The sequence below is a fragment of the Jaculus jaculus genome, chromosome 9 (assembly GCF_020740685.1).
Source record: "Jaculus jaculus isolate mJacJac1 chromosome 9, mJacJac1.mat.Y.cur, whole genome shotgun sequence".
In the NCBI taxonomy this organism is placed as follows: domain Eukaryota; kingdom Metazoa; phylum Chordata; class Mammalia; order Rodentia; family Dipodidae; genus Jaculus; species Jaculus jaculus.
Window position 1 is genome coordinate 123660617 of NC_059110.1, and position 12215 is coordinate 123672831.

The 12215-nt window shown below is 52.5% G+C and overlaps 2 protein-coding genes and 1 non-coding gene across 5 annotated transcripts; 1 reads left to right on the forward strand and 2 right to left on the reverse strand.

The window, feature by feature from the left end:
- Positions 1-1930: 1930 nt before the first annotated feature.
- Mif4gd (MIF4G domain containing) lies at positions 1931-8222 on the forward strand. Of its 3 annotated transcripts, none has more exons than XM_045158141.1 (6): positions 1931-2135; positions 3422-3547; positions 6304-6413; positions 6593-6748; positions 6866-6958; positions 7503-8222. In XM_045158141.1, exons 2-6 carry the CDS (start codon positions 3466-3468, stop codon positions 7728-7730), a joined length of 669 nt encoding a protein of 222 aa, XP_045014076.1. In that variant the 5' UTR covers positions 1931-2135; positions 3422-3465; the 3' UTR covers positions 7731-8222. The 3 variants fall into 3 exon arrangements, with proteins under 3 accessions (XP_045014076.1, XP_004655236.1, XP_045014077.1); XM_004655179.2 differs by having other exon boundaries at positions 1932-2126; XM_045158142.1 differs by lacking the exon at positions 1931-2135 and adding an exon at positions 2350-2425.
- On the reverse strand, positions 8104-12207 carry Mrps7 (mitochondrial ribosomal protein S7). Its single transcript, XM_004655178.2, has 5 exons — positions 11907-12207; positions 11271-11462; positions 11104-11167; positions 9815-9982; positions 8104-8696 (listed from the first exon to the last, which is right to left on the reverse strand). The coding sequence occupies exons 1-5, from the start codon at positions 11987-11989 to the stop codon at positions 8475-8477; spliced, it is 729 nt and encodes a 242-aa protein (XP_004655235.2). The 5' UTR covers positions 11990-12207; the 3' UTR covers positions 8104-8474.
- On the reverse strand, positions 10814-11019 carry LOC123463820. The gene has a single exon (XR_006639195.1). It is a non-coding gene; the product is annotated as a small nucleolar RNA SNORA73 family (small nucleolar RNA).
- Positions 12208-12215: the final 8 nt, after the last annotated feature.

Below are 12215 nucleotides of genomic sequence, written 5' to 3' on the forward strand. Positions count from 1 at the left end.
TCAGCTACAAGCAGCTAAGGCAGGAACTGGAGTTCAGGAGTCTGTCTTGATGGCTCCCCTTTCACTGGGGGCTGGGTTATCCCTGCTAGGGTGGAGAGCTCACAGTCAGGTCAGCTGACATCAGCACCAGCTCTGAGTGCCGGATACATGTGTCCTCTAACCCCCGTGGGCCTCAGCCCCGAAGCAGCCTAGGGATTCCCAATACATGTGTGTAGATGTAGAGATGAAACCTGTTCAGGGGCATGAGAAGAGAAAACACCGCAGCCATCCCTTCCACCTTTCTGCTCTGGTGGAGGGAGGAGTAGGCTTTTAGCCAACTGTCTAGCCCTTGCAATGACTGCTGAGAGGACGTTGGGGCCTTTGCTCAGGTTCTGGCCCAGGCCCAGGCTGCTGAGTCTTCTTCCAGGCTCTTGGTGACTGGAGAGTGCTCTCAGGCCAGTGGATCTTTGGCACCCCTAACCTGGAGTCACAGAAGACAGCTGTCTGGATTTTTTTGCTGTTGCTGGGTGTTGTTTTTTTTTTGGGGGGGGGGTCGGCTCAAGGTAGAGTTTCCCTCTGGCCCAGGCTGACCTGGAATTCATTATGTAATCGTTATGGCCTCAAACTCACAGTGATCATCCTACATCAGCCTCCTAAATACTGGGATTAAAGCCTGGCTATTTGTTTTAAGTCAGGTAGATGATATGGCTCCTTGCCTCTCTAGTTGAGTTTATTATTTATTTTCATGAAAGAATACACCAAACACATTCGCATTTATTTTTTTAAGCAAATGACAAAGACCCAGTTTACCAGCTTTTTTAAACCTAAGCTTAACATTACATTTTTAAACAACTGTCAGAATGTATGAAGTTGCCAGCATTCATACACAACTAGAAACATCCTTATACTAAACCAGATATTACCATTAAAGCAGTAATATCTTTCATTACTAAACTAGTTTAATTTTAATTAATTAATTTCACAGAGGGACAGAGAGAGAATGGCTGCAAACGAACTCCAGATGCTTGTGCTTCTGGCTAACATGGGTCCTGGGGAATCAAACCTGGGTCCTTTGGCTTTGCAGGCAAACGCCGTAACCGCTAAGCCATCTCTCTAGCCCTCTTTCCTTTTTTTTTTTTTTTGTTTGTTTTTTTTGAGGTAGAGTCTCACTCTAGCCCAGGCTGACCTGGAATTCACTACGGAGTCTCAGGGTGGCCTTGAACTCACCGCGATCCTCCTACCTCTGCCTCCCGAGTGCTGGGATTAAAGGCGTGCGCCACCACGCCCGGCTTTTCCTCTTTCTTTCTTTTTTTTTTTTTTTTTTGGTTTTTCGAGGCAGGGTCTCACTCTGGCTCAGGCTGTTCCTGGAATTCACTATGTAGTCTCAAGGTGGCCTCGAACTCACGGCAATACTCCTACCTCTGCCTCCCGAGTGCTGGGATTAAAGGCGTGCGCCACCACGCCCGGCTCCTCTTTCTTTTTTGAGGTAGGATTTCACTCTAGTCCAGGCTGACCTGGAATTCACTATGAAGTCTCAGGGTAGCCTCGAACTCCTATCTCTGGGATTAAAGGAGGGCGCCTGGCTTTTAAATTTCTTTGGCTGCCTCCGAGAGTTCCCTTCCACATCCACTGCCTGTGGACGATTTGGTGGCTTTTAAGCAGGAGAGAAATGTGAGCCCATGCTGGTGAAGTTTGGTGGGGCAGCAGCACAGGGACACCCTAACATCTTACGGATCACGGATCACAGGGAGCCAAATGGGACCCCCACCTTTGATGTGAAACTTACTTTGCCCGTAGTTTTTTCTTAATGGAGTAGGAGAGGGAGCTGGTGGGATTCGCAAAGCCTTTACACAGCCGCCTTTCCTGTGTGCTTTGATGAGAGCGGGAGAGCGCCTGGACCGAGAGGATGCTGCAGGACCGCCAGCCTAGGCCCGCCCCTCCTCCCGTGGCCAGGCCACGCCCCCTGGGGCTCCTCCCACAGCGCGCGGCCTGGAGAAGTCGGCTGTGACCTAGTTCACCTGAGCCCCGAAGAGGACATGGTGACGGGGTCACGGGGAGCCGCCAGGCAGGACCAAAGCCTTCATGCGCGTCGAGGAGCAGATCCGGCCCCGCGCACGCGAGCCCTTGCGATCCCAGACGAAGCCGAGGTGCGTCTGGTGAGGAGGGGACCGGGACTGGGACAGGGGCAGCGCCTCCTGGCGCGGGGGTGGCTGTGTCGCGCACGGCTGGGGCGGCTCGTGCTCCGGGCTGGGACCGCGATCGTGGTGGGGTGCGGGCGGTGGGGCGCAGAGGGCGGGGGCGGGCTCAGAGGCCGGCAGGTGGCGCCAGCGAGCCCACCCGCCCCGCCGCCGCGCCGGAGATGAGCTCAGCGGCCGCGCAGCCCCGCGATCGCGGTTGCGCGCGCCTACCTCGCCCGCTGGAACCCACCCGCGCGGCGGCCCGGCAGGTGGGTCCTGGTCCTGTCGGCCTCTCCCGCCCGAGGGACACGCGCCGCGGGGAAGGGCGTTCTGTGTGTGGGAGGTCCGCAGACGCCAGGTCTAGAGAGGGGACTCCGGCAGCAACCACCTCTTAGGACACCATCCCGCTGCCTACTTTTTTTTTTTTTTTTCGAGGTAGGGTCTCACTCTGGTCCAGGCTGACCTGGGATTCCCTATGTAGTCTCAGGGTGGCCTCGAACTCAAGGCCATCCTCCTACCTCTGCCTCCCGAGTGCTGGGATTAAAGGCGTGCGCCACCATGCCCGTCCTCCCCCTGCGCTGCCTGCTTTTAAGAGGAAAGATCCAGCCCAGCCTCGAGTGGATGCGGCTCGGTTTCTGGCCACTCGGGCGGCCAGTTTAACCAGTCTGTCCCGAGCGGAAGCTAGCTCGGGACGCTGGGAATTGAGGCTCGGAGCGGCCGGGCAGCCAAGGAGACCGGCGGCGCGCACCCACGCAGGCTAGCTTTAGCCTGCAGGGGCGGGTCTTATGGACTGAGGACTTTGGCTAAAGCCGAGGGCGAGGGCAGGAAAGAGGGGTTTGGATCCCTGCTGGTGTGGAAGCAGCTTGGAGCCTTCCACCTTGTCACTCACTTGGAATGGAGCTGAGCCAGCAGTTTGCCAGCTGGTTTTTATGGGCAAGTCTGACAGCCACCTCTCCATACCTCCCCCAGTTCAGCGTATCCTCTCCTGGTGGACCTTGATGTTGGCTAATAACTTGGGCCCTGCTGGGACTGTAAAATGAACTCACCCTTCATGTCTAACGAGTAATCCCACTAGCCCGGGGTTTCCTAAACTGAGCAGCAGGTGCCTGGCTGGAGCGGTCTCTACTAGCTTGGTACATTCTCAGTTTATCACTGAATGCCATTGACAGCCCAGTTGTGCCCATCCGAAGCCATGGCTGGAGGCAGGAATGGGAGCCCTGAGTTGCGTGTGCCACACCTGAGGGCCCTGTGTCCTATCTTCTCAGGTGCTGTCTTTAGCCCAGTGAAGAGCCCTGGAGCCTGGGCAGTCATGGGAGAGGCCAGCAGAGAGGAGTATAAAATCCAGTCTTTTGATGCAGAGACCCAACACCTGCTGAAGACGGCACTCAAAGGTGGGCATGGAAACCCTCTGACCGGGCTGAGCTCTGGAGCCAGGGAATGCCCATCTGTCCTTTGACCTGCTGAGTAGGACTCACCACTTACCTCTAGATCTGGAAAACAAGCTAGTTAGGCCAGTGTTAAAAGGATGAGTCGCAGCCTTCTAGAAGTATCCATGACAGAAGTTTTGCCCTGTAAGCCCTTGCATATGGCTGTTTCTGTGCAGCTACAGCCAGAATGTGCGAAACTGCCTGACTTGAGACAGGACGGAGAATGGGCTTGACAGAGGAGATATGTAATGGTCCTGGCCCTTCTGTTTCTGCTCTAACCCTTTCTGGACAGAAGTTTGACCTGGCTAATGATTAGCAATGCCCATCAAGTGCCAAGCTAAGCATGTGGGGGCTCTGCACAGCCGCTTATGTTGGGGGCCTCTATGCTATGAGAACACTTTGAGCTGGGATTGGTAGTGCATGCCTGTAATCCCAGCACTTGAGAGGCTGAGGCAAGAGGGCAAGTCTAAGGCTAACTTGGTGTACATAGTGAATTAATTCCAGGCCAGCCAGGGCTACAAAGACTGAACTATCTCCAAAAAAATAAATAAAGCCAGGAGCCTGGCGTGGTGTTGTGTGCCTTTAATCCCAGCACTCAAGAGGCAGAGGTAGGAGGATCGCTGAGAGTTCGAGGCCACCCTGAGACTACATAGTGAATCCTAGGTCAGCCTGAGCTAGAGTGAGACCTACCTAAAAAAAAAAAAAAAAAAAAAAAGCTGGGCATGATGCTGCATGCCTTTAATCACAGCACTCGGGAGGCAGAGGTAGGAAGATCGCCATGAGTTCAAGACCACCCTGAATTCCAGGTCAGCCTGGACTACAGTGAAACCCTACCAGGTGTAGTGGTGCATACCTTTAATCCCAGCACTTGGAGAGGTGAAGGTAGGAAGACTGCGGTGAGTTTGAGGCCACTCTGAGACAACATAGGGAATTCCACAAAAAGCCGGACATGGTGGTACACGCCTTTATTCCCAGCACATGGGAGGCAGAGGTAGGTGGATCGCCACTAGTTCGAGGCTGCCTGAGACTACATAGTGAATTCCACGTCAGCCTGAGTTACAGAGAGCCTACCTCAAAAACCAAAAAATAAAATAAAGCCCAAACCAATTTTTTTTTCAAGCAGAGAGAGAGAGAGAGAGAGAGAGAGAGAGAGAGGGAGGGAGAGAGAGAGAGAGAGGGGAGGGGGAAAGCGGGGGGGGGGAGAATGGGCACAAGCACACCAGGGCCTCTTGCCACTGCAAACAAACTCCAGACACATTGACCACTTTGTGCTTCTAGCACAATATGGGTACTGGGGAATTGAACCAAGGCCATGAGGCTTTTCACGAAGTGCCTTTATCTGCTGGGCCATTTCTCCAGCCCCACAAACAACCTTTGTCTGTGAAATTGCTGTGTGCACTCTACAATCCAGTGCCAAGGAAGATGTGTGTTCTAACTGAATTTATACTTTAGTCTCCTGTCACATAATCTTTCCTAGGTGTTTACTGCCACCTCTGTATGCTTTTCTCTGTTGATGTTTAAAAAAATTATTTTAGCTTTTTGTTTTTCAAGGTAGGGTCTTGCTCTAGCCCAGGCTGACCTGGAATTCACATATACTTCCTTGTACATCTGGCTTTAAGTGGGTACTAGGGAATCAAACCTGGGTCCTTTGGCTCTGCTGCAAGTACCCTAACTGCTAAGGCTCCAGCCATTTTCCTGTCTTTAAAAAAAAATTAAGCCAAGAATGATGGTACACACCTTTAATACCAGTACTCGGGAGGCAGAGGTAGGAGGATCGCACCAAGTTCAAGGCCACCGTGAGACTACAGAGTGAATTAGTCAGGCTGGGCTACAATAAGACCCTACCTCAACAAATAAAATCCAGGGCTGGAGAGATGGCTTAGCAGTTAAGCGCTTGCCAGTGATGCCTAAGGAGCCCGGTTCAAGGCTCGCTTCGCCAGAACCCATGTTAGCCAGATGCACAAGGGGGCACACACATCTGGAGTTCGTTTGCAGTGGCTGGAGGCCCTAGCACGCCCATTCTCTCTCTCTCTCTGCCTCTTTCTCTGTCTGTTGCTCTCAAATAAATAAATATAAACAAAATACTAAAAAAAAATAAAATAAGATCCATTTACGTGTGTTGCATCTGTGTATATGAGCACATCAGGGTCTCATTACTGCAAAAGAATGTTCCTTTGGCTTTATATGGGTGGTGAGAATGGACCCCAGATCAGTAGGCTTTACAAATAAGCATCCTTCATGGCTGAGCCATTTCTTTAGTCCACCACGTCTTTATTTGTGGTGCTAGGAATCCAACCTAGGTTATTACACATGGTAAGCAAGTGCTGGACCATATACCCTCAGCTTCTTCGTCTTTTGTTTTTATTTTTATTTATTTATTTTTAAATTATTTATTTATTTGAGAGCGACAGACACAGAAAGACAGATAGAGAGAGAGAGAATGGGCGCGCCAGGGCTTCCAGCCTCTGCAATTTTGTTTTTATTTTTGAGACCGGGTCTTATTCTATAGCTCAACTTGCCTGGGAACTTGCTATGTAGGTCGGGTTGTTTCCAAACTTAATAACCCTGCCTCTGCCTTTCAAGTACCAGGATTAGACACGCCCAGCATCCCCACTCCCTTCATCCCGTAAGTGTCTGATGAGAATGCTCCACTACAGAAACAAGTAGAGGCAGATGTGGTAAGCAGGCAGCTGTAGACTCCACTCCTGTCTCTACCCTAGATCCAGGTGCTGTGGACTTGGAGAAAGTGGCCAATGTGATTGTGGACCATTCTCTGCAGGACTGTGTGTTCAGCAAGGAAGCAGGACGCATGTGCTACGCCATCATCCAGGTTGGGGGGCTGGCAGAGGAGAGGGAGCTGTTCTGAGGAAAGCACTCAGGAGTGGGTACAGGTTGGCAAGCAGGACAGAGATGCATAGGGTTTTACTTTAAGTATAGGGACAGGCCAGGACGGGTGGAGTGCCTATGTCACTGCTCCCCTGCCCCTTACCACGTCTCACCGGCTCACAGGCAGAGTGTAAACAAGCAGGCCAGAATGTCTTCCGGCGTGGACTCCTCAACCGGCTGCAGCAGGAGTACCAGGCCCGGGCGCAGCTGCGAGCACACTCCCTGCAGGGCTGGGTCTGCTATGTCACCTTTATCTGCAACATCTTTGACAACCTAAGGGTGAGGCCTGGGCTGCCACCCTGTGTGACAAAGATGGCCTATCTCCCAAGGCCCAGGTTGAACTGTGACCCATAGCTACTAATGTTGCCACTCTGGCCCATCTTGTCCTCCGCACAGGTGAACAACATGCCTATGATGGCCCTAGTGAACCCCGTCTACGACTGTCTCTTCCGGCTGGCCCAGCCTGACAGTCTGAGCCAGGAAGAGGAGGTGAGTGGCATTTTGGGACAGAAAGTGTGTGTGTGTGTGTGGGGGGGGAGCTGTCTGCACTCAGCCAACCAGCCTGCCAAAGTCAACTAGCTGAGCAGCTTTCTCCCCAGTAGGAAAGCCAAGCTATGTCAGGAATAGCGAGAGCTATGACCAGCTATGGCCACAGATGGCCCAAAAGCCAACCGTGGGCCAGATGGTGAGGGTTAGGCAGAGACATGGGGTTAGGGGCTGAGGAGATGCTCAGTGGATTAAGTACTTGCTGCCCAAGTGTGAGGTCCCGAGTTCAGATCCCTAGAACCCATGTAAATCCAGCCTATACTGCTAGAGTCTGTAATCCTTAGTGCCTAAGGCAAGAAAGGAGGCAGCAGGCCAGCTTGACTGTAAGTGTTACCATGGATGAGACCCTAGCTCAAATGAGGTGGGAGATCACCAAAAGTAGTCCTGTTGCCCCCACACACACACCTTGGCACAAGCTCGCCTGGCTCTCAGCAGGCACAGTGACTCACGTGCTAAGCTGACCAGGGTCTTCCCACTGCCCCTGCAGGTGGACTGCCTAGTGCTGCAGCTGCACCGAGTCGGGGAGCAGCTGGAGAAGATGAATGGGCAGCGCATGGATGAGCTCTTTGTGCTCATCCGGGACGGCTTCCTGCTCCCTTCGGGTCTCAGCTCCCTGGCCCAGCTGCTGTTGCTGGAGATCATCGAGTTCCGGGCCGCCGGCTGGAAGACCACCCCTGCCGCCCACAAGTACTACTACAGTGAGGTTTCTGACTAGGCTCAGATCCGTACTTCCTCATGGTAGCACCAGCTTTTCTGGGACCTTCCTTCCAGGCTGGCACCAGAGTCCTGCCTTTCTCAAAGTCCCTTCTAGCATTTTCCACCAGCTGTGGTTCTACCCTGCTCCCTTCCCCCACTCAGGGGTTGGGGAAAACCAAAAAGATCTGTTCTCCTGCCTAAGACTGTCCCCTGACACCCATCAGCCTCTTCCTCCACCACCTTCCACCTGGGCCAGGCAAAGAAGGGCAACACTCTTAACCACTGAGCTGAGTAACCACTGCTGGGACACTACCTTGGTGTCTCGGTCTTCCCATCTATCAAAATGGGAATGTCAAAGGGCAAGATGGAGAGCACAAGTCACAACACAGAAGTTGTTTTATACATTTTGCACAAGAAGCACTGTAGAGACCAGCCTGCTTCCTGCAACCAGTTTAATGAGTATGATTCATCAGGTTAAGGATTTTCTAATAAACTTTTTTTTGGAAACTAATACTGCTTCCTTTCCTAACATCCAAAACCACCCCACGCTGAGGGATGAGAAGACCGAATTTCTTGGTAGAAATCCCCAAGAAGACATGCTCCCCCTTTGCAAGGAGGTGGTGCGGGAAAGCAGGCCTAGTGCAGAGGGAAGGGGATTGAAGTCCTCCTTGACTTACAGGCGCTTCCCCGTGGGGCAGCAGCTCAAGTGGTGTGCCATGACATGACAGCGCACGCCCAGCTCCTCAGAACCTCTCCACTCCTGCTACCACCAGCGGTAGTGGGCCAGGGCACGGTTGGCCTCTGCCATCTTGTGCATATCGTGCTTCCTCTTGATCACAGGGCCCTTATTTGCAAAAGCCTCCAGTAGCTCATGTGACAGCTTCTCTGGCATCAGTGTCCGCCGAGGCTTGTTCTCGCGGCACTCCTTGATCATCCACTTCATGGCTAGGAAGCGACGACGTCGGTCAGATAAGGGCACAGGGACCTGGGCGAGGAGATAGCATTCAGGCAAACTGGTCCAAGGGCCCTGGGCCTCCCTGAGCTCCAAGGACTTTCCATGTACATACTCTGGATCGTCCTGGTTATGGCGCCTGAGGAGTGGCTTGTCTCTCCACCAACCACTCAGCCTTGGTGTCAGTGAAGTAGACATAAGGGCAGTGGCTCAGCAAACACCTTTCTCCTTTCTAAAGGGAAGCTTTACCAACTGGGAAAAGTCCTGTCCACTGTGGCAGTATCACCACTCAGACCAAGGGTGCCCAAAAACATGACCTCCTGTAAAAGCAGCACCTGCCAGGCCCTTACTGTGTGTCAGGAACTATGTCAGACACTGAAGATACAAACAGTGGGGCTGGAGAGCTGGCTTAGTGGTTAAGGTGCTTGCCTGCAAAGCCAAAGGACCCAGGTTGGATTCCCCAGGACCCACATAAGTCAGATGCACAAGGTGGCACAAGTGTCCAGTTCATTTGCAGTGGCTGGAGGCTCTGGCATGCCCATTTCTATCTGCCGCTTTCTCTCAAATAAATAAATAAGTAAATAAATGCAGGCTAAAATGAGACCTTGTTTAGAAAGCCTACTTAAGACACTGCTATGATCAGGATGCCTAGTCCAGTTCAAGAGCAATTAACTGTCACTATTCTAGACACTGACATATAAAGGACATATAAAGTGGGAGTGGAAGAATTCCAAGATAACATACAGTCCCTTACTGTCAACTTACAGTTTAAGACATACATGGGGGCTGGAGATGGCTTAGACATTAAGGTGCTTGCCTGTGAACCCAGGTTCCATTCCCCAGGACCCGCCCATTCTCTATCTGCCTCTCTCTCAAATAAATAAAATGTGGTACACACATATGGTAACTGTTTCCAGGAACAAGAGACCCTGGTACACCCATACACACAAATAAGGCACACAGAGGACTGGACAGAAGGGAAGGGAGTGAGTCTTTGGAAGATACTATTTAGCTACTTCACTCTTGCCTTCTTCACCTGACCGATTCTGAGTTCCTAGTCTCTAGATAGCTTTTAACCTTCACCCAGCACTGCACACTCCCTCCTCCATCTTGTTTCACTTGTGGGCAAACCTGCTTTTTTGCCCACTCACCTGGTAAAAATGGCCACCTTTGAGGATGGGTACCAGCCCAATCACAGGCTCGCAGTTTTTCAGTGCCTGATGGAAGATGGTGTAGGGGTTGCGTTCAATGGTTGCTTGTTCCTCTGCAGAAGCAGCATGGTACTTTTCAAACTGTTTCCTTTTCACAGCTTCCAGGGTCTGCAAAGGGAGAGGGGACCAGGCTTCTCAGGTTTCTCAAACAGTTTAGGCAGGGAGAGTGGAGAGATAGCTTAGCAATTAAAAGCACTTGGTTGCAAAGCCTGCTGCCTCAGATTTGATTCCCGAATACCCATGTGAAGCCAGTGGAGCAGTTTGCAGTGGCAAGAGGCCCTGATACACAGATTTTGTCTCTCAAACAAATGTTGGACCAGTCATGGTGGCACACACCCATAACCCCAGAACTTGGGAGATGTAGGCAGAAAGATCAAGTTCAAGATAGCAAGGTAGCAGTCACCCGGGCCACATGAGACCACGTCTCAAATAACAACCAGCTTACCTAGCTCAGCTAGCACCCTGTCCTTTACTGTCAACAGCCTGTGTCCTATGGCAGTGCCCTTCCCCTCTCAGAACACCCAACAGCAAGCTCTCAAGTGCCTCCTGCTCTGCTAGACAAGGACAGCGTGGGGTGAGATTACTGAGGTGGGGGAACGGCAGACAGACTCTCAGGAGACTTCATCAAAGCCCTCACCTGCACATACAGGGAAGTAAATTCTTTTTTGTTATTTTTTCTTTTTTAGAGATAGGGTCTCACTCTAGCCCAAGGCTACCCTTGAACTCACAGGGTGTATCACCATGCCTAGCCAGCAATTTTTTTTTTGTTTGTTTTTTAGTTTTTGAGGTAGGGTCTCATTCTAGCTTAGACTGACCTGGAATTCACTATGTAGTCAGTCCAACATGGCCTTGAACTCATGGCCAACTCATCCTACCTCTGCCTCCTGAGTGTTGGGATTAAAGGTGTGCGCCACCTCGCCCGGCTCTTAAAATTTTTTAAATTGTTTCTTGCATGGGTTATCTTTTCAATCATTGTCCACAGTACTCTGAGAAGTCACAGTAACATGCAAGTGCAGACTCAAGGCTCACCTTTAACTTCAACATTGTGGAAAGGGACTGAACACGGTGGGACACAGCCCTGTACTTCCTATGCTACTAGGAAAAGGGAAGTAAATTTGAATGACAGGTGGGTGAATCCATTCTGTAGCTCTGAAGCTAAACTGAAAGTACCAGGCACAGTAAAAGGCCTGGACAAAAGGGAGACAACAGACAAGGGAGGAACTGTTTACCTGAGCCATTAGGGATCTGGCCAGTACTTTGTTTCCTCCTTTCATCATCATGTTGGTGAATTTACTTCAAGGACAAGAAACGACAGGTTTAACTTTCCAAGGCTGTATTAGCCAGAAACCCTCCCTGGGCTAGTCCCAAGTCCATGAAAGAAGGTTTTCCATCTAACCTGATCACTGGATCTGCAAACACAGAGCACGTTTGTGCCGCTGGCGCGGCTTTGATGAGCTGGGTTTTCCTGAGATCCTGGTCATATTTCTCCTCTTCAGTGAGCTCCGCCGCAGGCTTGCGGCAATGTTCTTTGTCAATCAACGGATCCCTGAACTCAGGACCATAGCGGCTCCACCTCACCTGGGTGAGCCTGGGAGGGTGGAAGACGAAGGCGGTGAACAAACGCCCTGACTTAACAATGGACGTGCTGTCCAGCACGCTGACGCCGGGGAGCAGCTGAGACCGCAAGCTTGACCCCGAACCACAGAAAGTTGGGCTCTGGTTCCTGAGAGGTAGCAGGGCCTCCCCCAGAACGATCCAGGAGCACTGCCTAAAGGCTCCGGTCTCCGACCCCGAGGGGATCTCTTCCCGCCGTCGCCCAGGCCATCCCCCGTCCGCGTGCACCCTTCCATCCACCCGACCTGCTGCCGTCAGGCAAGGAGCAGTCACGCAGCCTTCGGGCCGGCGCAAGGTCACGCGGCCATTCAAGACCCGAATCCAGGACCCCGGACGGCCTGCCCGTGGCTGCTCCCCTCCCCCGCAGGCCCTTCGGTGAAGGAGCAAGCGGCGCTCCCAGCAAACCCACCGCGCTCACCCCGGAAGCCTCCAGACCGCACGGTTCACGGCCCCGGCCAGCTCCGAGCAGCGCCGCGCGGCCCGCAGTGCGCGCGCAGCCATCTTGGCTGGCTGCGAGGACCCCGTTCCCCCGCCCCACGAAGGGCTGTCCTCGGCGCGCCGGACGCGCTACGGGTTGAGCACTCCACCCGGTCCTAAATCTGCATTTCACTCCATGGAAAACACCAGGCGTTAGCGTTACACTCCGAGATCCAAAGGAAAACGCTCATCTACCCAACCTCCACCGCAGTCTGGCCCCACCCTCACGGACAGCGCGGGACTTGCTCGG